The 25,235-nt window shown below is 59.2% G+C and overlaps 2 protein-coding genes across 15 annotated transcripts in view; one reads left to right on the top strand and one right to left on the bottom strand.

Moving 5' to 3' along the window:
- NOS1AP (nitric oxide synthase 1 adaptor protein) overlaps nucleotides 1-25,235 on the top strand; it is a 148,536-nt gene that overhangs the window by 115,746 nt on the left and 7,555 nt on the right. For 9 of the 14 annotated variants that reach the window (XM_081025102.1, XM_081025101.1, XM_081025104.1 and 6 more), the window contains 9 exons: nucleotides 126-218; nucleotides 3,291-3,364; nucleotides 7,362-7,470; nucleotides 9,530-9,671; nucleotides 12,302-12,468; nucleotides 13,335-13,514; nucleotides 16,580-16,624; nucleotides 19,359-19,524; nucleotides 20,727-20,858. In XM_081025102.1, coding sequence (XP_080881228.1) covers nucleotides 126-218; nucleotides 3,291-3,364; nucleotides 7,362-7,470; nucleotides 9,530-9,671; nucleotides 12,302-12,468; nucleotides 13,335-13,514; nucleotides 16,580-16,624; nucleotides 19,359-19,524; nucleotides 20,727-20,858 — 1,108 coding nt within the window. Of the gene's footprint in view, nucleotides 1-125; nucleotides 219-3,290; nucleotides 3,365-7,361; nucleotides 7,471-9,529; nucleotides 9,672-12,301; nucleotides 12,469-13,334; nucleotides 13,515-16,579; nucleotides 16,625-19,358; nucleotides 19,525-20,726; nucleotides 23,342-25,235 lie in introns of those variants that run through there. The other 5 variants (XM_081025099.1, XM_081025096.1, XM_081025095.1 and 2 more) reach the window with 3 other exon arrangements.
- Nucleotides 23,482-25,215, bottom strand: SPATA46 (spermatogenesis associated 46; the record flags this gene model as incomplete). Its single annotated transcript, XM_081025107.1, is given in 4 exon segments — nucleotides 23,482-24,890; nucleotides 24,892-25,027; nucleotides 25,029-25,077; nucleotides 25,080-25,215. Coding segments are annotated over 4 exon segments (729 nt in total). The 3' UTR covers nucleotides 23,482-24,482.

Genomic DNA, 25,235 nt, shown 5'->3' with positions numbered 1-25,235 from the left:
GCCCAGCAGCTGCGCCCGCCCGGCCACAGCAGCAGGGCCGCAGGCGCTCTGACCCATTCCCTGACCTGCCGGAGGCGCCCCGTTCCCTAACCTATTCGTGGTGCCCTGTTCTCTCTTCCGTGCAGTACGAGTTTAAGGCCAAGAACATCAAGAAGAAGAAAGTGAGCGTCATGGTCTCCGTGGACGGCGTGAAAGTAATTCTGAAGAAGAAGAAGAAGGTAGGTGGCTCTGAACCGGAAGCTGGTGACGGGCGTGGGACAGCCTTGCCCCTCCCGCCACGTGGTCTGCTCTGACCAGCATTGCGTGCACAGGCTGCCCCTGGAGCCGAGAGTGAGGCGGGGCCAGGCCCTGGTGTCCTGTGGGTGGCAGGGGCATCTCCTGTCATCCTTCATTCACCACACCCACGAACACACTTTAATACCTTCACCTTTGAGGCTCAATCTTGGGAAGTATGTTAAGTTCCAGTGACGACAAGCCCCAGGGTTCAGCCGGAAGTGGATGAGAGAAGCCTCCCTCAGCACTGTCCCCTGTCTGAGGTGGCAGCCAGCCCCAGGGGGCGTCCTTATGTCCTGCTGTCACAGGTGTGCTGCTTCAGCCCATCCACGAAACGGCCCTGAAGGCCTGGCCACCCCGTGTTCAGTGCGGGAGAGCCCGTGTGGCTTGCTCTCGGCTGTGGTGACAGCAGTGAGTGAATGCATGTGGTGGAAACACTCGGCTGTTTCGTGTTAGTTGTGTGTGAGGGGGGGACAGTGCGGGACAGCCTCTGGGAAAGGTTAGATTTGCTCAGTCGTGGTCTGGGAGCAGGGCCTGCACACACAGTGGTGGATTTCAGAAGACAGAGCTGGGGCCTTGGTTAGTTAAAGTAACCAAGGTTAGTTTGGTCATGGGGGGTCTGCAAGGTACATTCTTGGGACACATCTTCCTTTCTTGTTGCAGAAAAGTTTGGCTAATATATGGAGCAGAGCCTCCCTTCGAGTTAAGTTACTCTCTGAACCTCGTTGACTTTCTAAAGTGCCGTGGAATAAGAACTTTATAGAAATGGAGAGACAGAGAAAGAGGAGGGGAGGGGACTGGTGGGGGTTGGCTCTGTAGACCACACACGCCAGCCGTGAGGCATTGGGGAGCCTGGCCTGGCACTGTGGCCGGGGGTCGTGAGGCACGGCCACGGCTGAGGAGGGGGCCACACGCGGACAGCAGGGGACACGCGTCCCCTCTGAGCCCTGGTGGGAGCGGAGCTCCTCTCCTCCCAGCAGCTAGGAGCCCCTTCCCACAGGTGTCAACGGGCCGAGTGGGACATGGCCTGGCAGTAACTAGGTGACTTCGTCTCCCTGTTGAGCATTGTCACAGGAAGGCAGTTACAACAGAGTTGAAATAAAATCTAGACTCTTATAATACTCAGAATGTCTGGGTTTCAACTGAAGGTCACTCCTCTGCCCAGAAATGAGGAAAATCGCAACTTCAATGAAAAAAAAAACAGTCACCAGATGCCAATACCAAGAGCATCTAATGCTAGAATTATTTAACAAAGACTTAAGGCAGCGTCATAAAAATGCCCCCCTGAGCTGTTCCAGACACGCCTGCGACCGGGGAAGAACTGAAAGTCTCAGCAGAAATGGGGGAGACAGAAGGGAGAGCCCGGTGGAACTAGGAGAAGTAAACACAGTCGCTGGAATAAAACCTCGGAGGGCGGGCTCGGCAGCCGGGGGTGCTGGGCAAACGTGCAGGCTGAGCTAAGTACATGTTCACAGATGCAGACACGGCTTATCTAATGTCGTGTGACATTCGCCTTACAAGCAGTGTGCCCCCACGTTGAGCCATTTAGAGAATCCCTGTGATGAACAATTATGAGTGTGTTTAAAGGGCTCGGGCGTGTGAGCCTTTCGTCCGACAAACCCTGCGGTGTCGGTTGGAGCCAGTGTCACGTGTGCAGTAAGGTCATGAGGTCCCTGCCAGCCAGGACTCGCTGGGCCAAGAGGGCTCGTTCAGAGGCAGGTGCGCACCAGGTCCTGAGGGGAGGGGACGCTGACAAGTGCACTGTGCGAAGAGAAAGTGAACCGGTGTAGTGAGGGGTCCGGAAACCTGCCAGGCGAGGCCTCTGCAAAACCGGGGACATTTCCTACAAAGAAGAGTCTCTGGCGGGGCTGTGTTCAGATCTCGGAGGGCTCGCACTTACAGGAAGGTTCAGTCTCCTTGTTTCCTCCTTTGCTCCAAATGGGTCAAAACCCACAGGGCGGTGAGTGATTCTAGGAAGGCAACGTTTGAAAAGATGTCGGTCTTAGTTGGAGCTGAGTTTTGTTGTCTGTGAAACAGCGTTTGGTGTTACATGCTTGTAAGTCAGTGGAAATCTAACTCTGCGGCTGGACTGGTATGAACTGAAACTCCAGGGGTTAAAGGGCGTGTGTGCGTGCGTGTGTGTCTGTGTACGTACAGGTGTGCACAGTGTGTTTCAGTCTAGCCCCTGACGCACCTGAGGGCTGGATGTGGCCTCCCCTGGCCCCTGGTGGGTCCCCCCGTGTCCATACCCGCGGGGCTGTGACCTTGGCTGTCTCTGAGGTGAACATGGAGCTGGACACCCTACTGGACAGTTACCCAGCATGCACCTGCTCGCCTTCCCTGGTCCTCTTTCCTGGAGAGACCAGGGCGCCTCCCTAGCTGTCCTGGACAGCCCTGCCTGTGACCGTGGCCAGCGAGGGTGGGGCAGGACTCTGTCCCTCTGTCCCTCCACGGGTGGGGGCAGGCACCTGGGAGCATGTGGCAGCTGCCGGCCCCGGTGTCCCCACAGCACACTGGGTGCTGCCCGCCTCATCAAGCATCTGGGGTCCCCAGTACTGCCCTGGAGTGCTTGGTCCCCACCTGTCACCCACTCCTGTGCTCGTCCCCACTGCTCAGGGCACTGTGTCAGGTTCCAAGCCAGGAGGAACCTCCTGTGTGGGTGACTGAAGATGAGCCCGTTACCACCCCACCGTTGAGGGAGGGAAAGCCGGTCCCCCTTCTCCCACTCCTCTGGACAGGCGCGCGCTGTTTTGTTCCCTTGAAATCCTGGAGTCTGCAGTGCTGGCCTGGGGCCACCTTGGCTCCAGCTGCCCTCCATGCCCTGGACAGACACTCCTGAAGTACTCGGAGGACCCGAGGGGACCAGACACATGACATTTCTGCTGTCCTTTCATGCTGTCAGTTCCAGGCCTCTTAGAGGGCAAGTCAGCCAGGACAGACGCGCGTGTTTCACAGGCCTCCAGGGGTCCGTGTGCCCAGGCCTGTAGTCAGCACCAGCCTGACTGATGCATCTACAGCTTCTTTTGTTGCAGAAGAAGGAGTGGACGTGGGACGAGAGCAAAATGCTGGTGATGCAGGACCCCATCTACAGGTGAGAATGGCCGGGGGCTGAGGGAGGGGTGCTGCCCCCTGCTATGCATGCTGGGGCCACACAGACCAAACGCAGTTCTACAGCGCTTCTCTCCTGAGACTTGTTTCTGCAGCTGTAAGTACAAGAAGCAATGTAGCATCTTTAACACTGAGAGGAAAAGTCTTCCTGTGCTGCTTTGCGCTGGGGGAATGGGAAGGATTCCTGCTTTTGTCTTTGAGACCTTTTCATTTTGTGTTAGTTGTGTCCTGACTGACATTTCGTAATTGCACGTGTGTTGATCAGAATGAGCAAACCCGGTGCCCACCCCCCTCTGCTCACAAGTGCTGCAGCTGTTTGTCTGCTCGTCTTCCTGCCCTTCAGAGGCTGAGCTCAGAGGGGCTTGCAACCATTTGGGAAGCAGTCACACATACCCTCCCCAGAAATCCCCTGTGGGGACACTGGCGTGAGTCCTGCAGAGGAGCTGGCCCACCCGTGTGCACTCCCCGGGCGAGGAGACCCAGGCTGAAACACGCCTCCGCTCCCCACCTCGCCTCCTTCCTGGGAGAATGGCATTAGCTGTCCCTCTGGGATCCGCGGGCCGTGGATGTGAGCTGTGATCTTGTCTGCTCTCCACGTACTCGCCTGGGCTGACAAAGTGGATTAGGTTGGAACCTGACTGCGTGGCTGGCAGCTGGCGGCCCCGCCTTCCGGTCAAAGGAGACGCCTGTGAAGCGGGATTTCCATTCCTCCAAAAAGACACACAGAAGTGAAGTTGTGCCGCTGGCTGGTGGGGGGGCCGAGATCACTGACACGAGTGGGTCACAGGCCTGTTCTCGCGGAGCTCGAGGCCCGTGGGGAGATGCGGTGCTGAGGCAGCCACGGCTGGACAGTGTGTGACACGAGCTGCCCTCTGTGTCCTGGCGGTGGCTGTGACCGGACATTCCTGTGACTGCAGCAGCCCTGGGGGACGATGCCCAACCCGCTTTGTGTTTCTGGCACCGAACTTGTGTCTGGCCCATCTGATGCATTTAATAACCGTGAGGAAGGCAGACAGGCCAAAGCACTGAATTCATATCTGAAAATTAAATAAATCGTATCTGATGGACTCACAGAGGAGAGGAAAGGCTTCAGGAAACAGACGGCATTGGAGCAGAGCCTGGCAGTGTGAAAGGACAAGCCCTGCTTGTAAAACAAAGGGCTTTTTTGGTTTGTGTGTTGTCTTTCTCACAGGGGCACCTTGTCCATAAAAAAGTGACCTCTCTGAGCTCGGTCATCAGGACCTGAATCTCGCCTTTCATTGGTTGAAAGAAAGGACTTTCCCCAAAGTTTTAGCACGCCTCAAACAAGCTGTTGATTTTGATTATTTTTATAACAACTTTGTTGAGGTATGATTGACGGAAAAAAATCGAGCACAGTTCAGGATGGTGTTTGGGTAAGTTCTGACGTGTGTGCACACTTGGAAACCATCACCTCAGTCGAGACGATGAGCATAGCTGTGTCCCCTGGAAGGTCCCTGTGCCCTGTGGCGACCTTCGCTCCGCCCTCCGCCCGAGTCCCGCCCTCACATCTGGCAGCTTCCCAGTTCCCACCTGGTGTCACACACCAGTGTGTGTCCTTGACTTCTGTGTAGATACGAGCGCACGTTGTATCCTTTTTTGGGCCTGGCTGTTTTCATTCCGCATGACTGTCCTGAGAGCCGGTGCTCGTCACTGTGTGTCTTGGCAGCTCAGCCCCGTGTTACCGGACAGTGTTCCCTTGTATGAGTGACACGGTTCGCTTACCACGCACCTGGTGATGTGGTTTGGGTGGTTTCTGGCTTTCAGCTGCTGCATGGAAGCTCTGAGGCTGTTCACGTACAGGTCCTGTGAGCACACGTTTGTTCCCCTGGGCGAGCTCCCAGTCCCAGAGCACCCAGTCATACCATGGGGGGGGGGGTGATCTTTCACGAGCTGCCCACCTGTTTCCCCAAGTGGTCCCTCCGCTCGGGCACCTTCGCCACCGTCAGGCTGTGAATTTTAGCTCTTCCAATGGGCGTCGGTTAGCACCTCCTGCAGTTCTATTAGGTTGGCGCAAAAGTCATTGTGGTTTAAAAGGTTAAAAAAAATTGCAAAAACTGCAATGACTTTTGCAACAACCTAATAATTTGCATTTTTCTCGTGACTAACAGCGTGAGCATCTCTGCGTCAAATACGCCGTTCGTATGTCTTTTGTGAAGCGTCTGGTCACATCTCTCACCCTTTTTTCATTGGGGTGTTTTGTTTTCTTATTATTGAATGTTGAGAGTTCTTTATACATTTTGGCTACATGTCCTTTATCAGATACACGATTTGCAAATATTTTTCTCCAAGTCTGGCTTATGTTTTCTCTTAATAGTGTCTTTTGAAGAGCAGAAGTTTGAATTTTGATGAAGTCCAAACTGTCAGTTTTTAAATGTACGGGTTGTGCTTTGAGTGTAAGGAATTTTTAACTCAGGCTTTCTTTTGTGCTCTCTCCTGAAAGCGTTACAGTTTTAGGCTTTATGCGTGTGATCTGCTTTGATTCAGGCTTTTATACGGTATGAGGGATACATCAAAGTTCCTTTTTCTCTTTTTTCTTTTTTTTGCAAATGGATGTCCAGTTGTTCCAGCCTCATTTGTTGCACAGACTGTTCTTTCTCCACTGAAGTTATTCTGTTGGACGTCCATTACCTCTGAATTGTGTGGTTTATTTTAGGACTATTTTTTCTTCTGTTCATCTAACTCTCTCTTGACTCCAAGGACAGAGTGCCTTGATCACTGTAGCTTAATAATAATCCTTGCAATCAGGACGACTCCTGGTCGCCCAACTTTGTTCTTTTCAAAGATTTCATTAGTATTAGTGTGTATCTTTCTCCATCCATTCACTCTTAAGGAGAGACATGTCTTTTGGTGGGGTGCAGAAAACATCAACGAAATCTTCAAGTTTAAAGTGAAGTTTTTTTGGCCAATGCCTCTCCCCCAAAAGAACAAAACAAACACAGCCCAGGCAGCAGATTTTGTGAGGTCGGTGTCTGGCGGATCTCTTCCTGACGTATCAGAAGAGAGCGGCCTGTCTCCGTGAACAAAGGAGTGAGGTTAAGCCCCTGCTGTTCCGGTCTCCTAGATACTTTTCCCTCGTGTTCGGTTGTGCTTTGGGTCTGTGTGCGTGTGAGCTTGTGTACCAGGGTGCTGTGAGCAGGTAAAGAGGGCTGTTTCTGCACCTTGTGTGTCCCACGTCGTCCTCCATGCGAGCATTCGCGTGGTGATAATATCCTAGCACTTACAGATGAGCCTTCCTGGGGTGGTTACTTTTCTGCCCTCGGGGAACCACTCTGACATGCTGCTGAAGGATACATAATTTCAGCTTTTATGAAGTTCTGGGTTAGTGCAGCGTTCACTTTAGGAAACTTGTTTATGGTGAAATAAATTCTTCCAATCAAAAGAGGTGCCTGACCACCTCAGCAATGCAGGTTTTGTTTTTTTACCAAGTCTGATTTTAAATTTAAGTCTTTTGTATCTCTCACGGAATAACAGAATCATGTTTCTTTTATCGGGATGAAACATGTAACATAAAGTTTGCCATTTTGCCCGCTTTCAAGTGTGCACGTCAGTGGGTTAATTACACTGCGGCCATCGCCACATCTGTCTCCAGAATCGTCCGTCACTCGCAGTGGGCACTTGGCCCCCGTTAGGCACAAGCCCCGAATTCACCTCCCTGAGCCTGGGGAACGTCTGTCCTCACAGGAAACTAAGAGGCCAAAGCACTGGTGACATTGGGTTTGGTCCCCTCCAGTGTAGGACCCACTGTGTGTCCAGAGCTGGAGGTCACTCCCTGGAGTGTCAGTGTCACCTGTTGAAAGCGCTGCTGGCTTGTGGCTTTTGGGAAGAAGACCCTCCCAGGACCTGCGTGCAGCGAGCCCAGCCCCCAGTGTCCCCGCCCCCACGGTCCCAAAGCAGAGCTTTCCTGGTCGGGTGTTGGAACCGACGGTGTCTTTAGTGCGTTTCCTTTGCTCTTCCTGTAGGATCTTCTACGTGTCTCACGACTCCCAGGACTTGAAGATCTTCAGCTACATCGCTCGAGACGGCGCCAGCAACGTCTTCCGGTGCAACGTCTTCAAGTCCAAGAAAAAGGTAGGGGAAGCCCCCGTCATTTTCCTCAGACGGACCCAGAGTGCCCCCAGCACTGACCCATCTCCCTGGTGACAGTCAAGATCAGGGGAGGTGGCTGTTGTAACGCGAGCCATGGGGACTGTCTCAGCAATCCGCCACCGTGCCTGTGTAGTGAGACTGGTTTCTTCTGACCCTTGTCTGGGCCAGGGGCAGGCAGCTGGGCAGACCTGGCCACTGGGTAAGTGCTCTGAAGGGCAGCGAGTAGACTGGATGGGCGATGCTACCTTGGTTTGCGGTAGAAAAGAAGCACGGCCACTTGCCAAGGTGGCCCTTCCTCGTCATTGTGTGCAGTGAGCAGGGGCTGCGAGTCAGGTCGTATGCAGAGGGGCTGAGGGGTACTGTGTGACACCCTGGTCCTGGGTGCTCATGTCTGGGCAGTAACCTTGACCTGAGTGCGTGCAGCTTCGGCACTGGTGTGGGGCCGGCTTCCTTGCTCCCCCTCCAGGAGTCTAACACGAAACCTGTTTCAGAAACCCGGGATCTCGCCCTGCCTCTGCCCCAGAACCCTGAGTGGTGGTCTGTGGGCCACTGTCTGGGGCTCAGCTTCCTCACCTATAAAACCCGGAGGAGCGTCGAAGTCAGCAGCATTTCCTGAGCACTTAGCACCCCAAGTGTTCGTGTTCAAATGTGCTGGGAGCCCTAGAGTTGGAGAAACCCCTTTAACTTCATGTGACCCAGCATTTCTCAAACCAACGTGGCCATGGGACCATATTTTTCTGGGGTATGTGTGTTAGTATCCTGGGAACTGTCTGCTAAGAGATTTTGGAAAGTATTCTGCTTAGCCTCTGAGGTCCCCAGGCCTGCGTTCCAGGCACTGCCCGTACGCTTGGCCTTGTGTGGAGGCCGCTTCCAGATGCTGCCTGTGCTCCCCCGACCCTGTGTGGTCAGGCATCTTCCATAGGCTGCGGATACCTTGTCAGGTGTACATAAGAATCATACACGACAGGGTCAGCATCTACTAACATCTGTGTCCCGTGCCACCCAGCCCCACAAAGAGTGACACTTTGCGGAGATTTGTGCGCTGAGTACCTGCCCCAGGTTCTGTAATGCAAATCGCGGACCCCATGGAAAGTGCAAGGGGATGAGCAGGTGCGAGACCTACGTCTCCATCCAACGAGTGTGTGGGGGCGGAGCTACGCACAGAAGACCCCCAGAAAGGGGCAGAAGCGGGGGCTGCTGCTGAGCTCCGTGTTTCAGGGGCTGGAGGCTGGTGTGACTCTGGGACGGGCCCGGGGAGGGAGTGAGAGGAGGGCGTCCTGAGGTGTGAGGAGGGTGCCCATCTGACTGTCGTGTTAGCTCCCCGAGCTCACTGCAGCCCTGGCCTCTGGCTTTGTGCCTCACCAGCCGGGAAACCAAGTGTGTGCTGGGAGAACCTCTGGGGACTCTGGGATCAGGGAACATGTGCTGAGCCGCCCGCCTGCACACTGAGCTCATGTTAGTCTTGGGAAGAGTGAGAACAGACCGACCCAGCAGTTCCAGTCCGCGGCTGCCATGGACGCCAAGCCCAACCTGGACATGTGGTCTCCTCCAGCCTGTGCGGGTTCTGAGACGCAGGACTGCCCCGCTGTCCCCGATTGTCCCTCCGAGCTAAGCAGCAGATTTCTAGGCACTGCCCGGGTCAGACTCGATTCTCGGGCTGTTTGAGGAAGAAGAGGAGGGAGGGAGTAGCCACAGAAGGGACCCTAGTGGGCGACGCCTCTACAGCAAGGTGGGGAGGGCTCACCAGAGGCTCCCTTCACTGTTTGTCTCAGCCCGTCACTGCAGCTCTGGGCGCGTGGACCGAGTGTGCCTGTCATACTTGGCAGGAGGGGCTGGCCGAAGTGGAATCGGCCCCTTGCTCTATCCCTTCTGTCGGCTGGCTGTTAGAACCACGGTGACATGTCTCTCTTCTCCGTGAATGTGTGCACATCTGGACACCTTAGGTTTCCCGTCTCTTTCTGTGACTGTTTCCGGGTTCCTCTCCTCCTGAGTCTCGCCCAGAGCCCCTGGTCCCTCACCATGTCCCCTCTCTCCCTCCCAGAGCCAGGCCATGCGGATTGTGCGCACAGTGGGGCAAGCCTTCGAGGTGTGCCACAAACTGAGCCTGCAGCACACACAGCAGAGCGCGGACGGCCAGGAGGATGGGGACAGTGAGAGGAAGAGCAGCGGCTCTGGGGACCCAGGTAGGCCCTCAGGGTGCAGACGAGTGCCTCTGGGGACTCTTAGCGCCTGTGCTGCTGGCGGCCAGCCCTCGGGTTTCAGCAGTGCTCAGGGCTCCTGTCCCCTCCCTACTGTCCCTGGTCCCTCCCCGGGGAGATTTATGTTCCATGTGTCTCGGCCAGCCGCAGCTGCCCCGGCTGGCCGGCTGGCCCTGTGTGCTTTGACGCCTGGAGGGGGTGTCCTGGAAGAGACCCACCCCTCCGCTCCGGGGCAGACAGCCGCCCTGGGAAGAATAGAGCTTCTTAACAATGAAAGTCTCACCACTGGTCTGAGCGTTGGGTTCAGGGGCGTAAACCTTTATAGCAGCCGGTGGGTGGGACGTCCAGCTCACTCAGAGCAGCCCCACACCGCCCGCCTCCTGCCACCTGCCCCTGTGTGTCCTTGGTTCCAGCTCCTTCCTTCACCCGACAGATAGGTGTCAGTTTCTCGACTGGGTAGAGGGGACACCAAACAAGACAAGTAGGGAGCTCACATTCAAAGTCGGGTGCAAACAAATGACGAATCCATCATTTTAGGGACTGTGAACACTATAACCAAGATGAAACTGTCCGGTGGGACGCTAGGTGGGAGCGCTGAGCCTGTGGGGCGGCGGGCAGTGGCCTGGCTCACAGCGCCCTGTTTGGAGCTGATCGGCAGGCTCTGAGCCCCACCTTCTCGTTACCTGTCGATGGGGGTCATCATAGGCCTGCCTCTGGCTTTCATGCTGAGGTTAAACGAGTTAATAGGCATAAAGCCATTAAATGGGTGCCAGGGACGTCGTGCTATTTAAGCTGTACTATTGCAATTTTGAGGCAAAAAATGGCCATTTTTGGACTTGTTCTCTTTTAACTGCTGAGATCTCATTAACATGTGAAAAGTTCGGCATTCATCCTGCAAACCTTCCACTCAGCCCTGAGGGCCACTCCCACCCGCAATGCCCCCCCATCACAGTGGGGCCCTGCCAGCCGTCCCTCTGCTTGTCCCCAGCTCGGTCTCTTGTCCAAGGCTGGCCCTTTCACCTGCCGCTGCCCTGCGCCCTTGTGCTGTCACCTGTCTCACTCACCGGAATCGTCACCTGCACCTTCCCCCGTGCTGACTCTGCCCTGCACACAGAGCAGCTCAGGTCTTAACAAAATGGAAACTTCCTGCCCCCCCAGCCTTATCCCTTCCCTCTCCTCACAGCCACGCTTCGGGCCAGACTGATCTGCACCCGCGTCCACTTCCTTGCCCCTCCCCCGCTGACACTGCCACCTCCGGACATGGGTGTGTGTGTCTGCTGCCCTTCCCGCGCAGACCAGTCAGGGTCACTGAAGGGCACCGGGGAGCAGAGGGCCCCAGCCTCCCTCTGCTGCCCCCCCGCTTTCCGGCCTCCTCCGCAGGCTCCTCCTTTTCTTGCTCCTGCGAGTCCCAGCGGCTGTTTCCTCCAGGCCGACCTTTGCCCTGAACCCTCCGCGGTGTCCCCCCAGCCTGAGACGTCTCCACCTGCCTGTGGCAGACTCTTCCGCGTCAGCAGCTTTCCCCTGAGCTCCTCCTCTTCCCCTGACGTTTCCTCAGTCACCTGCACAGATTTCAAAGCCCCTCCTACAGGTTCAGCGTTCCTGTCCCCCCCACACCTTGTACGCCTCCCCACACACAGCTGGGCACCAGCCCTGGGGCCTCTGCCCCCGACATCTGTCCCTGTCCTCTGTGTGTTGTGCCCCCTCAGCTGAAGCCTCGTAGTTCCCACCCTTGTGCCTTCTACATCTGTCCTCCACGTCACCTCTAGGGGACATTTGAAAGAACGGACCTCTTTCCGGACCTCTTTCCGTATTACTCAGCTGCTTTTAATTCTTCAAGATAAAACCCACTCCTCCAGGTGGCGTCCCTCCCACGGAGCGTGTGCCCTGCGACCTCTGTGCCCTGCGTCCCGGGCCCACCTGCTGCCTCACCTGCCTGAGCTGGGCCTCCCCTCGCCCGCCCCCCAGGTGTGGCTTGTGGCTTCTAGTTACTGTCCTGTACCCCGGGTACAAGTAGTTAAACGGGCAGTTCAGGTTTCCCCCACCTTCCTTCCCGCTCTGTCTGTCCACCCAAGCGCTTTCTGAACTGCCTCCTGCCCCAGGCCCCTACCTGCTTCTGCTCTTGGAGCCAAGGTCAGAGTCAGGCTCGGGGGTGGGGCCTCAGCCCGCTTGCCCTGTTCTGACGCCCTGCGCCCTCCCGCCCATCCAAGGCAACCTCCAATCTCGTGGTTGGAACTGAGACCCAGGGAGTCAGGTGGTTCACTGACAGCCCCCCAGGGGCGTGGCTGGGGATCCCCATGTCCCCCGGCCCAGGTCAGGGCTCCGCCCGGGCTGATTTCACTCCTGAACTGGGCTGAGGTTGAGATGGCTGCCACCCCTCCAGCCAGGCTCCCCACACCGGGCTGGAGGAAATGTCGTCTTTGTTTCTGGACTTTAAAAAGATGCTGAAATGGGAACATCATATTGGATTGGAACTGTGACGACTTGAATGGAAACATAGGTGATAATGTTAGGAAGCCAGTGGCATTCCCTGGTGTGACATAGTGACACTGCGGTGTCAGGGAAGGACAGTGCTCTGTGGCCCCACCCCACCCCCTCCCTCTGTGCCGTCCCTGCAGGCCGCCAGCTCACTGGAGCCGAGAGGACCTGTGTGGTCACCACAGAGGAGACCGACATTGACGCCGTGGAGGCCCCGCTTCCTGGAGGTGACAACCTGGAATTCAGCCGAGGGGTCACCGACCTCGACGCTGTCGGGAAGGATGGCGGCTCCCACACAGACTCCAAGGTGGGCAGGAGGAGCCCAGCCGCCATCAGTCACCTGCCACCCTTGATGGCGTCCCCCCTGCACAGAACCTGTCCTCAGACCTGTGCAGGCCAGTCCTGCCACACGGCGCTGGGTGAGGGGCCGGCCTCTAACAGGCGGAGCAGCGTGCGCCCTGAGGCTGCGGTGAGGGCTCTGGTGCTGGCCGCGAGACCACCCCAGGCGTGGTCCCGCCAACCTCACAGCTTACGGAGGTGCCGGATATAACAGACAGAGAAACAGACCCTGAGGCAAACTCCAACCTGAAGACAAACGAAAACCCAGCAGGCGAATCCTGACCTGCCCCTGAGAGGCTGGGGTGGCTCTGCGGGATCAGGGGCTGCCTCACATGCTCTGCTGATGGTGGCCTTAGGGCAGTTCTGTCCCCAGTTGTGTGACACCCTCAGCAGGGCCATAGCCTGTCCCTAGGCATCTGCCCCGTAGACATTGGGGCCGGGTCAGCAGCAGGAAGGCCAGGAGCAGCTCTCTGGCTCACAGGAGCCATCGTGGCAACACTGTCCCCTACAGGAAGGGCAGAAGGGAGGCCCGAGACCACTTCCCACTGACAGGGGCTGTGAGCGGGGCGGGGTGGGAGCAATGTTCTATCTGCCGCCGCGCCGGAGGGGAACTGGTGGTGGGAGGAGCTGTGTCCACACCCAGCCCCTCCTGGAGCTCACACGGGTGGTTACTGAGCTGTCCCAGCAGCCTTTTCTGCCTGTAGACCCAGCCTGGCGGTCACAGCACCTCTGCGCTGGGGCTGCCACCCTTCCCTCAGGGACATCATGTCAGAGCCAGGGAGTCAGCCCACAGAGGCGCTGCCAGGGTCATGACCTGGCTTCTCTGCTCCTCAGGTGCCGCCCCCGGAGCCCATGCTGACCAGCGCGCCGGGGATACTGCTTCCACCGCCACCGTTGTCCTCGCAGGCCCCGGGCGTGGGGACGGGGACACCGCTGTCCTCCCAGCACCAGCTGCAGCTCCTGCAGCAGCTCCTCCAGCAGCAGACGCAGCAGACGCAAGTGGCTGTGGCACAGGTTCTCCTCAGTCCCTCCCCCCAGGGCCCATGGCAGGATCAAGTGGGGGCCGTGGGGCCATCGCACTTGTGGGGTGTTGCTTATTGGGGAGGGGGAGATGGTGGCTCCTGGGGTCCGTGCTCGGCTGGGCTTGGCTGGTTTGGCTGGCTGCACTGGGGGACCGGGAAGCAGGTGCAGTCCCCAGAGTTGGCTGGGGGGCACGAGGCCAGTGTTAAGGAGCTTAATGTGCGAGCTTACACCTAACACCCTGCAGAGACTGGCACGTGGCTCTGACCACCTGTGCACACAGGTGCCCACGCCTCCAGTGGCCATGATTCTGTGACGCCAGCCTGGCCTGGAATCCATCAGAACGGGATGTGACTTGTGGGACGTGGGTGTAGTGTTTGAGCCATGATGACAAAAACTGGCTTAGGCTCAGGAGCTGTGTCCTTTGAGCTCCAGAGACGTGTTGGGGGGGCTGCTGCTTTGCAAAGGACGGTGAGCGAGTCCCTGCTGCTTCCTCTGCTGAGGCCCCTGGCTCTCCAGTGTGCGCCCCGTCTTCACTCTGGCAGCAGGGCAGCGGCGAGGACACGCTCACGAGTGCCACGGGAAGGCTGACTCCCGCGGTCTGACCGGACATGGCGGGACCGCACTGGGTGGGTGAGGACGGTGAGGAGGGTCCTGCACGGTGTGAGCTGTCTGGCTTCTCGCGCTCGAGAGCCACAGGGCGCAGACTTCTCCGGGGCACTTGTGCTCCCAGGTTTCTTCTGCTGACTTTTCTCAGGCCCGCAGGCCGGGCGAGCCTCCCGGACAGGGCAGTCCTTTGCAGCCCCTTGAGGAAGCATCCGGCAGCCTTACCACAACTGGCTCTGTCTCAACCTGGGTCTTGGAAAGACCTTGAAACACCTGCGTCTCACACCGACTTGGGCCTGCCACCTCATGGTACCTGTGGCAGCCAGGCTTCCTGACGGTGGAGTCAGAGGGCACTGCTCCCAAGTGATCTGACCATGAGCAAGTGTGTGTGCTGGTGCTAAGAGGAGTCACAGGTGTCCCCAAGACAGCCACAATGGACGGGTGTCATTAATGCTTCTTATGTTCGGGGAGAATCATTGCTCTTTGTCAAGGAGCAGAGCTCATCTCTAGTTAATGCCGCGTGGCTGTCTGGGGAACCCCACCTCCCTGGCTGGTGCTGACAGCAGCACGGCCTTCCCACCCCACACATTTCCACTCGTCCCCACTGAGTGCAGCCACCACACATTTCTCTTTCGGCATGTCAATTGCCGAGTGATTATTATTTACCCAAGAAAGGGCTTGATACATATTCATGGTGAATGTTCTGAGAGACACATTTGAATTTAAGTCACTGCTCAGTACTAAAGGGAAACTATTTGCAATGTGTCATCTGTACAGGAAGTGCTGTGGCGGCCATTCGGTCTGCAAAGCCGGGGACCTGGGATGAGCCCCTGAGAGTGTGTCAGTGGACGTCACTGCCCTGGTGCTGTCCTGGAAGACAGTGAGCCTAGGGGAGGGGGTGGGCTTTTCTGGGCCCTTCATGGGCCTCAGGCCAGCCACGTCCACGGGCTGGGCACCCTGAGCCTGTGACTCGAGTCAGTTGATTATAGTTGCGCTGCCTGGTTGACCCATTTGGACAGTGAATGACATGATTGAAAAGCCAGCACAGTGCATGGTGTCCCTACATTGGTAGGACTCTGGGTCAGGCCACAGACTTCCACAGTCTTCATTCAGGTCGGAGAGCCCCTCGAGGTCAACAGGCAGCTTCCAGACCTGCTCCTCTAGCCTCCCTGCCATCCCAAGAGCGGCCTCCGGCCGCCATCACTTGTGTCTTCCTTTGCTGTTGGGAGGGCAGCAGTTCATCTGTCCTGCAGATGACTCGGTCCTGACCGGCCCTCCCGCCACCCCCGTCCCGTCTGATGGCTTTGCGTCAGGGTCCGTTTCTCGGGGAATGGCGGTTGCACAGCCATGTAGGTGGATTAGTAGGTGGAGCTTCTTGGCACCTTTCACTCATTTAAAACAGATTGAACTTGTCGTGCGTGGGGTCTCTGCACGGTGGGCTTGGTCTCGTGTCTTGTTCTGTCGGACTCTGTTGCCACCAAACTGCAACATTTCTCTCTCTTCATTGACACCTGGTCCCAGAACTGCAGTGGGTGGTGCGGTGACGTCACACTCCAGGTGGACACACACTTCCCTTTGCTCTGGAAGCATCTGTGCCCCACCCCACACCCCCAGTGGCTCCTGGGAAGAGCTGAGGATAAAGGCAGTTTCTTGTAAACACATACACTCCTGGGGTCCCTTGTTGTCTTATGTACACCGCCCCCCTGTTACCCTCCCTCACTGGCCAGTCTGGCCCCCTGTGGTCAGGCCCCTGTCAGGGTGTCCTGATTTGGTCTCAGAGCCTGGGCTCTTCCTAAATTGGCTCAGGGCTGGTCTAGAAGGGCCACCCTGGCCTTGAAGGTACTCTGCAAAGGTGCTGTCCAGCAGCTCCCCACATTTATAGGGTGGGCCCCGTGTGCACAGTGGACATCAACCCCCCACTGCCTTCCCGCCCAGCATGGGGCTGGCTGACCTGGCTGCACTAGCTTCCTGCTTTTAGGTGGACCAGATGTTCAAGGGTGTGGCTGCGGGTACAGCCAAGCCTTAGCCGGACGCTGGGAGGTCGCGGGCACCTGCATGGCCATGGCAGGGCCCCATAGCGCCAGGCTGCTCTGGGCCCTGCGGCTGGGTGGCTGCAGTTCAGTGCGCCACATTCCGTCACGGCTGCCCGTTCCTGGCCTAGCTCATGAGGACAACACTAGCGCCGCTTGGTGTCACTGCTGTTTCAAGCTTCCTCCACCCACTGCCTTTGCGTTTTTTCCAAAATAAGTGCAATTGCGTGTGCTGTGCTCAGTTGGAGGACCGGCGCTGAACCCCCACCCCACTCCCCCACCGCGCACCCCCGCACCCCTAGATGCAGCCTGTCAGCCCCCCCCCCAGCACGGGAGCCTCTGCCTGCGTATGGGTGCAGGGGCGCAAACCGCTCTGGTTCTCTCCACTGCCGTTGTTTCCATGTGCTGGCCCCCCAACGTCAGCCTGGCCCTGCCCCCACTTCCCGTGGCGGAGGAGCTGGAGTCCAGGCAAGTGGGCCGCGAGCCAGTGGGCAGGGCCTGGGGCGGGCGGGTTGAGGGCGGGCACCCGTCCAGGGGTGGCAGGGACTCGGAGGGCACAGGGTGGGCCTTGGGCCTGCGGGGCTGGAGCGGGCAGAGCTGGACACGGCGTCCCAGGCGTGGCTGCCCGGACAGTCTGGGAGCCGGGCAGTCGCTGCCGAGACCACGCAGCTCCGGTTGGAGAGGCCCCCTCGCACCTCCCCAGACATCCCCATGTGGCCGACGTTTGTGCACAGTGCTTGGCAGGCAGTCCGCAGGACGTGTGCTGCGTACAAACAGGTGTCCGTGTGCAGGGAGGTGAGCGCACTGCGGCCGTGGCTGCCCACCCACGCAGGACGCAGGGCTCCTGGAGGTGCCCTTGTGCCCTGGGCTTGGTGTGGGCCCCTGTGGGGGGACGGCTGCAGCCCCGCGTGGGCCTGACGCCCCGAGGCAGAGCCCGTCAGGGCCGCGTTCAGTCTGCGGCAGGCGTGTGCTACCGCGTCTCCGGGTCCGAAAACACGGGGATGTCACGCCCTGCATTTGCAGGCCTGCAGTCGCACCTCACCTGGTTGCACGAGCTGGCCTTGAGGCAGTGCCTGTGCATTGGAGATGCAGCCTTTGACTCAGGACTGTCGCTCGTGTTGACGGTCACCAGCCACTGGCACTGGGTTACCTGCAGAAGAAGCTTCTGCCTCTTTTCCCCTTCTGGGGTCCTGCGCACTCCATCCACTGGACGTGGACTCACAGGCTGCCCTCCGTCCAGAGGTGGAGACAGTGAGGTCCAGGTGGAAGAATCACCCACAGTTGCGGGGGAGTTCCCACAGACCGGCTGTGAGGCCAACCCCCCACAGGTGCCCCCGCCCCACGCCCGGTGCCCCTCCCCCACACGACCTGCTCTGAATGGATGTTCAGATGTGGGGGGGGTGCACGGAGCCCACAGGCGCAGTTAGCGGTGTGCGCACTTCTCCATGTGTGCACACATGGCCGTGTGCTCCACAGAAGACTGTCAGCTCAGTAGGGCCCTTTCCACGACACGCTGGGGGTTGAGTTACCTTAGTTGCGGATGGAAGGTTCAGGCTGGCCTTTCCTCCGGGGCACTTCCCACAGCACCCGCCCTGTTCCTGATAACCAGCAGGGCCGGGGACTCTCAGGAAATATATGCGTGCCTCAGTTTCCAAGGAAGATAAAGCCTTCATGGCCACGCAGCTGCTGACTTCTCTCTGTGCTCTCACCCTGTCTCGGTCTCCCTCCGTTTATGTGACAGCCCGTGACGCTGATGTCTGACCAGCATCAGGTCTGTCCCCAGGGGCACCTGCCGAGGACAGACTTACTCCAGACTGCGTAGGCCCACCTTGTGCAGCCACGGATGGAAAGTGGCTGCTAATCCCATTCGAGGCCCCGCTTAGAGGCCAACTGCCAGGTCAGGTGCCGAAATCTAGCAGGAGAGCAACAGCAGCCCCTCCCGAGCTGCTTGGGAGGGGCAGGGTGTCTTTTACTTCCAGTACAACGTGCTTCTTTCTGGAGTGTTTGTGGTCAGGTGGGAGATTCAGGTCCTCCCCGGCTCTCCCACCCTCACTGTTCACCCCTGCCCCTCCCCGGCTCTCCCACCCTCACTGTTCACCCCTGCCCCTCCCCGGCTCTCCCACCCTCACTGTTCACCCCTGCCCCTCCCCGGCTCTCCCACCCTCACTGTTCACCCCTGCCCCTCCCCGGCTCTCCCACCCTCACTGTTCACCCCTGCCCCTCCCCGGCTCTCCCACCCTCACTGTTCACCCCTGCCCCACCCCGGCTCTCCCACCCTCACTGTTCACCCCTGCCCCACCCCGGCTCTCCCACCCTCACTGTTCACCCCTGCCCCTCCCCGGCTCTCCCACCCTCACTGTTCACCCCTGCCCCTCCCCGGCTCTCCCACCCTCACTGTTCACCCCTGCCCCACCCCGGCTCTCCCACCCTCACTGTTCACCCCTGCCCCACCCCGGCTCTCCCACCCTCACTGTTCACCCCTGCCCCTCCCCGGCTCTCCCACCCTCACTGTTCACCCCTGCCCCTCCCCGGCTCTCCCACCCTCACTGTTCACCCCTGCCCCACCCTGGCTCTGGCTGCCTGATGCTGGGTCTTTATCCACACCATGTTTTTGGCCCAAGAAAACCCTCTTTTCCACTGCTGGCTTGGTGCTAGTCACCAAGTTTGTTAGCTCCCTTTCCTCAGGGACCTTCTGGAACCCTCCACAGAGACCCCTCTGAGCACTTTTCAGGTCACACATGTGTGAACGTGGTCATTGCCTGTGGCTCAGCTTCTTCAGGCCAGGGTCCTCCCCCGAGTTTATCACCCACCTGACTGCACACCAAGACCAGATGGAGGTCACAGCAGGCAGGAAGCCCAGCCCTACATGCCATGGCAGTCAGAGAGGGCGACGCTGACACCACAGACGGGAGAGACAGGCCTTGTTAGGACCACTGGCTGGTTCAGAAAGGGCATGTAGGGCTTCCACTTTCTCGGTGTGTTTGGGTGCGAGGAAGGGGAGAAGAAGGGCGGTGCGGGATTTGCTGTCACACTGTTCCTAGCTGGCACGGCAGCGTGTCAGGTTCTGGTGCTACCTGGTCACAGGCCCACGCGCCTGTTTTATCCAGGCTGGCACGCGGGAGGCATCTTGGTCCTGCGCCTGCGACTGTCTCTTGCACTCATGGCCTCTCTTCTGTCTGTCCTGCCCCCACCCCCTCCACAGGTGCACCTGCTGAAGGACCAGCTGGCAGCGGAGGCAGCGGCCCGTCTGGAGGCGCAGGCCCGTGTGCACCAGCTCCTGCTGCAGAACCGGGATGCGCTGCAACACATCGCCCTGCTGGTCAGACAGGTGCAGGAGCTGGAGCTGAAGCTGTCAGGAAAGAATGCTAGTAAGCTGGGGCCCCGCCCCCACAGGCCCCGCCCCCGGCAGGCCCCGCCCCTGACAGCCCCCCCAGGCCCCCCCCTGCAGGCCCCGCCCCGCAGGCCCCGCCCCGCAGGCCCTGCCGCCTGGGCCCAGCTCAGCAGCTGCCCACCCCCAAAGCTTTAGGGGCTGCTCTGTGGCACCCTACCTGTCCCAGTGTTCCCGTCCCGTCCATGCACTCCTTGGAATTACAAGTGGCTGGAGGGCATCTCAGTTGCCTTCTTGTCCCTGCCCACAGTGGACCTTGAATATCACTGTCACAGGTTCCCTGCTGGGGCTCTGCCAGCGTGCCAGCCCCTAGGCAGCTCCTGGCTTCCTCCGAGGGCTTTTCCCATGGGTCGTGGTCATATGTGGCGATGCCTGGCTGTTTACGGTTTCACCATGCGTGTCACGACTCTGCAGCATAAGAAAGGCTGGTGACTTTTTAATGACCTTTCTAACGGACAGGCAGAGGAGCAACTGGCCAGATGCTGTGCTGCTGAGCGGCACAGGGTGCCTGGCTGCGGCCTTTGTCCAGCTGCCTCCAGGCTGGCTGGGAAGCACCAGAGGGCAGCACCTGTCGGCCCTGCCCTCCTCTGGCGGTGCTCTGCTCTCAGCGTGGGCTGTGGACTAGCACGTGTCCACTGGTCAGCTCTTGTGGCAGAGACTGTGACAGGACTTCATATGCATGACCTCACTTAACCTCTGTCATGGGAGGTGCTGTGCCCATTTCAGAGATGAGGGAACCCACGCAGAGGTGAAGGATAAGACGATGTAGGACTAAGAGTGAAACCCCGTCTAACTGCAAACCTGATGCTGTCCCTGATACCAGTAGTCCCCCCACGTTATGCCACACATTTTTTAAGATATGCAGGTTCCCAGGTCCAGCCCTGGGAACTGGACGTCAGTAGGTCCGTGCAGGGCAGGGACTCTACTTGTGCAGTGGCCGGGTGGCCTGGATTGGGGACCACTGCACGCCACAGCCTGGAAGCCTGTCCGGATTTGTACTCTGTGTATTGAGGCGTCACAGTTATTATGAAGTTATCGTGTGCTGTGCACACCCTGCGCGAGGCCTGCCTGGGCCACACGCCCTGAGCGCCCTGCAGCCCGGCGGAGGGGGTGGGGGCCGAGGCACGAGCGGTGCGCCCCCAGCCGCCCCTGCTTACGCCCCTCTCTCTGGTCTCCCTGCAGTGGGCTCCCAGGACAGCCTGCTGGAGATCACCTTCCGCTCCGGAGCCGTGCCGGTGCTCTGCGACCCCACGACCCCCAAGCCGGAGGACCTGCCCTCGCCGCCCCCAGCCCACGCAGCAGGCAGCCCCTTAGGTAGGCGCGACTGCTTGGTGAAGCTCGAGTGTTTCCGCTTCCCCAGTGCGGGGCAGGGCCCGCCGCTGCTGGGCGGCCTGGAGCTGCTCAAGTTCAGGGAGTCGGGCATCGCCTCGGAGTCCGAGTCGGCCACCGAGAGCGAGGAGGACCTGCCCCGCCTGCAGCACGTGCGGCGGCGACAGGCGCTGGGCGACAGCCTGGACGACGGCATCGCGGTGTAGGCGCCAGCGCGCGGGCGGAGGTGCTGGTTCCAGAGCAGAATTAGGCTTTTGCTTCAGAGGGAAAGTGGAAGGAACTGGATTCCCAGAGGCGGCAGGAGGGCGGAGCGTCCGTCTGCTGCCCAGCAGCCCCTGGCGCTCCCCACCTCTGTGTCAGGCTGGGAAAGGGCATGGCACCTGCTCAGGTGCTGTCTGGATATTCAGGACGCGCCAGCTGCCTAACCCCCCCCCACTGCACACGCTCTGGGCCGGAACAGGCAGGATGGTCCCTTCCGTGTGAGTGTGACTTGGGTCGTGTCACGTTGACGGCAGAGGAATTGGATCCAGACGTTTTCTGTAGCCGGATGGTAGCGTGGTCTCACAGGGAGCCTGCGTGTTTGACGTCCTTCAGGCCCTGGGGAGGGCGGCCTCTTTGCTGTCACCAGTCACGTCGGTGTGACACCCCTCCTGCCCACCTCCTGCCTGCAAGCCCAGCCATCCACATGGCGGCGGGAAGCTGCCCCTCTCCTGTGTCCGGCCTGGGGCAGTGCCAGCGGAAGCTTTCGGAGGCGAAAGGCCCAGAGCCCCAGCCCCACCTCCCAACCGGTCGCCTCCCCGGGCAGCAGTGGTCACCTCTCACTGCAGGAAAACAAACGAGCTTATGTCCGCTCTTCAAATCACTGCCACTTAGGGCAGGGGCCACCACATGTCACCCTCGACCCGTCTCTGTGGGCCCTGCAGTTCCTTTACCGTCTGGGCCTTGACCACAGATCCCGCTCGGTCCCGTGGGCTGGCGGGCAGTGTGGACAAGCTGCTTTGGTCTAGCGAGGCCTGAGTGCTGTGGACAGATGGCAGGAGCCTGAGGAGGCCTGGCACACGCCAGGGTCACGTGTTCAGGGAAGTAGGTCTTTATCCTGACGACAAGCTGCAGACCAGGTGGCCGTGCCCTGCAGGGGTCAGTGGTGAGGAGGGGTTGCCCCGGAACAGAATAGAGCTCTTGAACCCTAACATTGCTTTCTAACCCACACGAATGTAAGCAAGTGCAAATGAATGGAAATGATGCAGGTTTATGTTAGTCCGCCTTGGTGCACCGGGGCCCCGTGGGGATAGGGCGGGTACGTGTGCAGGAAGGTGCTTAGTGTGTGGGCATGGGAGCGGGATGGAGAGAGCACAGCGCATGCCCAGGGTCTGAGTCGCAGCAGGTGCCTGTTCTTTTCCTAACGTGCATTCGTGCATTCGGCTGGAGAGGGCAGTTCTGCTTGTTGTTTTCTAATTAACCATTGGATGTAGGTGCAGGTACAGGGAGAGGAGAAAGCAGGGATGTGAGATCCAGGAAACTGAGGGAGGGCCATCAGGAGGCCAGCTTGGCCGAGACTGGCGGTATACGAGGGGCTCCTAAGTGGGTCCCCTCAGGTCACTGGCATTGGCAGCTTCAGGGAGTGGTGGTCTGGCTTTGGGACCCGCTGCCCGTGAGCCGGAGCTGAGGGCCCAGGCCTGGGCCAGTGGATCGGGTGTGGATATGGTAGGACAGGCATTTGGTGGATGGGTGAGGAGTGGGTGGGAAGACAGTTCCTAAAAGGGTCATGACAAACTCGAGAAGGGAGAGAAGACAGGTGGAGGAGGGATGAAAGGATGAAAGGGCTGGACCGCTGACCTGGCCACTCAAGACACGGCCCTGAGTGCTCTGTCGGGGTTCCAGAGCCCTGCCTCCATCCCAGCCTTGCTGTCAGGGCCGCAGAGCGCCCTCCCCAGGGTGACCCAAACCAGCAGGCACTGAAGGGCTGAGGATGGCAGACAAGGGGCAGAGGGGGAGGCTTTGAAGTGTCACCTGGTGGGCAGGAAAGGGCGTGCTGCAGACCTCACTTCCCAGCCTTGTCCCCTGTCCGCCTCCCTCCTCGCTTCTGGCTTCTGACCCCGCTAGCTCAGTTCTGCCTGTGAGGACAAATGGACACAGGGGCCCCTGCCCTGTTGGTGCTGCCGAGCGCCCCGGACTGTCTGTGGGTGGAAACGCTTCTTACTGTCCCGCTGACGTGAGTGCCGTCTGCAAAGCCTCTGCTCGCCTCCCACTTCCAGCTGCTCTTGTGTGGGAGCGCTGTCCCTTCTGTTTCCTCTTTGCCCCCCCCGCTGCCCTCCCTCCCCCCCCCCTTCTGCTTCCTAACACCGTGTGTCACTAACTCTGCTGGGTCAGCTCTCTGGGAAAACGAACTGTCCATGTAAGTGCACTTACTCCCAGATGTTGTCACTAGTCTAGTGGCCTTTGCTAATAAACCTTTCTGATTTCTGAAAGCTTCTCGCTGGTCTTTTCTTGCTCTTCTGCTCCTTCTGCCCCTCACTTCTGCCCCTCCCCACGCCGGGCACCTCAGCTGCTTGACTCAGGGCTCTGGAGGCTGTTAGAAAGGCGAGGAAGGTGGTGCCGCCAGCTGGGGCTTGTAAGACCAGCCTGGGGACCAGGCTGTGTGAATAGTTCTTGGCTGGGGTGACTTTGCTTTCCTAGGGGACACATGGCGATGCCTGCAGACGATTTGGGTGTAACGAGTGGGGGAGGGATGCTGGTGGCAGGTAGCGGGTGGGAGCCCCGGAGGCGTCTGGGGGACCTCCTCCCCACCTGCTGGCCAACCAGAGGGAGGGCTGGTGCCAGGGACGCTGAGAGCAAACGCACACCTTGGTGGGAGGGCCCACTGGGTCACAGGGCGGTGAAGTGACAGGTGCAAAGGCCTAGTGACGTGATTAAGCACTCAGCTCCTTTTTTTTTTACCACATAATGGGCAAAACGGATGTCGTCCCTGCGTCCCTCACGCTCAGAGTTGGCAGTGAGTCTGCTTGGAAACGGAACAAGGCTCAGGCTGTCTGCAGGGACATTACTTGGTAATCGGAAGCAACCTTTTCTCGTGTTCACCTGCCCGTTGTCGTGACTCCACACAGTGTGTAGAGAGAGACGCTCTGTTCTGCTCTGCTTCAGCCCAGAAGCCCTTCTCCACAAAGGCTTGGTGTGTGTGTGGAGGGGGTGGCCCTGCCCTTTTGGCCTCCTCTCTGCCTCGTAAGTGGGGAGGACAGAGCGCCCTCCGCATGCCACTCCTCAGAAGACCTTACGTCCTACAAGCTTTCAAACTGCAGAGGTTCTGCTGGTGGACGCTCCCCAGGCCACCCTGTCTGCTCCCTGTGCACCCGCGTGGGGAGGCAAGGAGCGGCCTCACACCTGCGCTCCCTCACAGCCTCCCGCGGGGCTCTGCCTGCCCCCAGCTTCTGATTCAGTAGGTCTGAGAATTTCATTTCTAATCATGCCCAGGGGGTGCCAGCGCTGCTGGTCCGGGTGCCTTACTTTGAGAACCAGTATCTTAGGGCATGTTCTGCAACTTGCGGTGCTGTCCTGAGAGAAGGAGGGAGGAAGGGAAGGAGGGAGGCGCAGGCTGGTGTTGCTAGGCAACTGTTAGCCAACGGGATGGGGCTGGGCTGTGAAGGACAGCAGGTGGTGGAGGGTGACCTCAGACCTGACGAGGGGGTCACTGGCTGGTTTACTGGCATCTCTCCAGAGGCATTTACCTGGCTGTGGGGCCACGTGCAGGACTGGCAGCGGCCTGCGGAGAGCCGGTCCCGGCCGCGGCCTCTGCTCCCTGCCCCAGAGGGCCCTGAGCCTGCGGTAGTACACCTTGCAGCTGAAGCCTTCCCTGAAGCCGCCCTGGACGTGGCTCTTGAGGGAATGCAGGCTGGGGTACATGCGGCAGCAGGACACGCATTGGTAGCCGCTCTGCTGGGCCGGCTGCCACATGGAAGCCGTCAGCATGTCCTGGGACGTGATGCAGTCTGTGGCGTCCAGACCGGGCCCGGGTTTCTGGGGGGGCCTCTCGGGGGCAGGTGTTCTCCAGGGAGGAGGAAGAGGAGCCAGTGCTGTCGGCCTCGTCTGCGGGAAGGCGGCTGTCCGCCCGGCCCTCATCCCGCTGCCCCTCTGGGAAGCTGTAGGTCTCCAGGTAACCCTTTGTCTGCGCACATGAAGTAGCTGTAAGGGGAGAACCAGGGCTGGTAATGGTGCACTTCCGCCTCAGCTGCGCCCCGTTCTGGGGGTCCCCCAGGATGCAGTCTGTGAAGGAAAGGGCTGGTCTGAGCCTGGGCTGCGGGTCGTCGGCCTGGTGTGGCTGGAGGCCCAGGGAGCAGCAGGCAGGCATGACCTCAGTCGCCTCTGCCC

Source organism: Rhinolophus hipposideros (assembly GCF_964194185.1).
Source record: "Rhinolophus hipposideros genome assembly, chromosome: 19".
Taxonomy (NCBI): Eukaryota; Metazoa; Chordata; class Mammalia; order Chiroptera; family Rhinolophidae; genus Rhinolophus; species Rhinolophus hipposideros.
The sequence above is the reverse complement of the archived record's forward strand: the minus strand, read 5'-3'. Positions and strand labels throughout refer to the sequence as shown.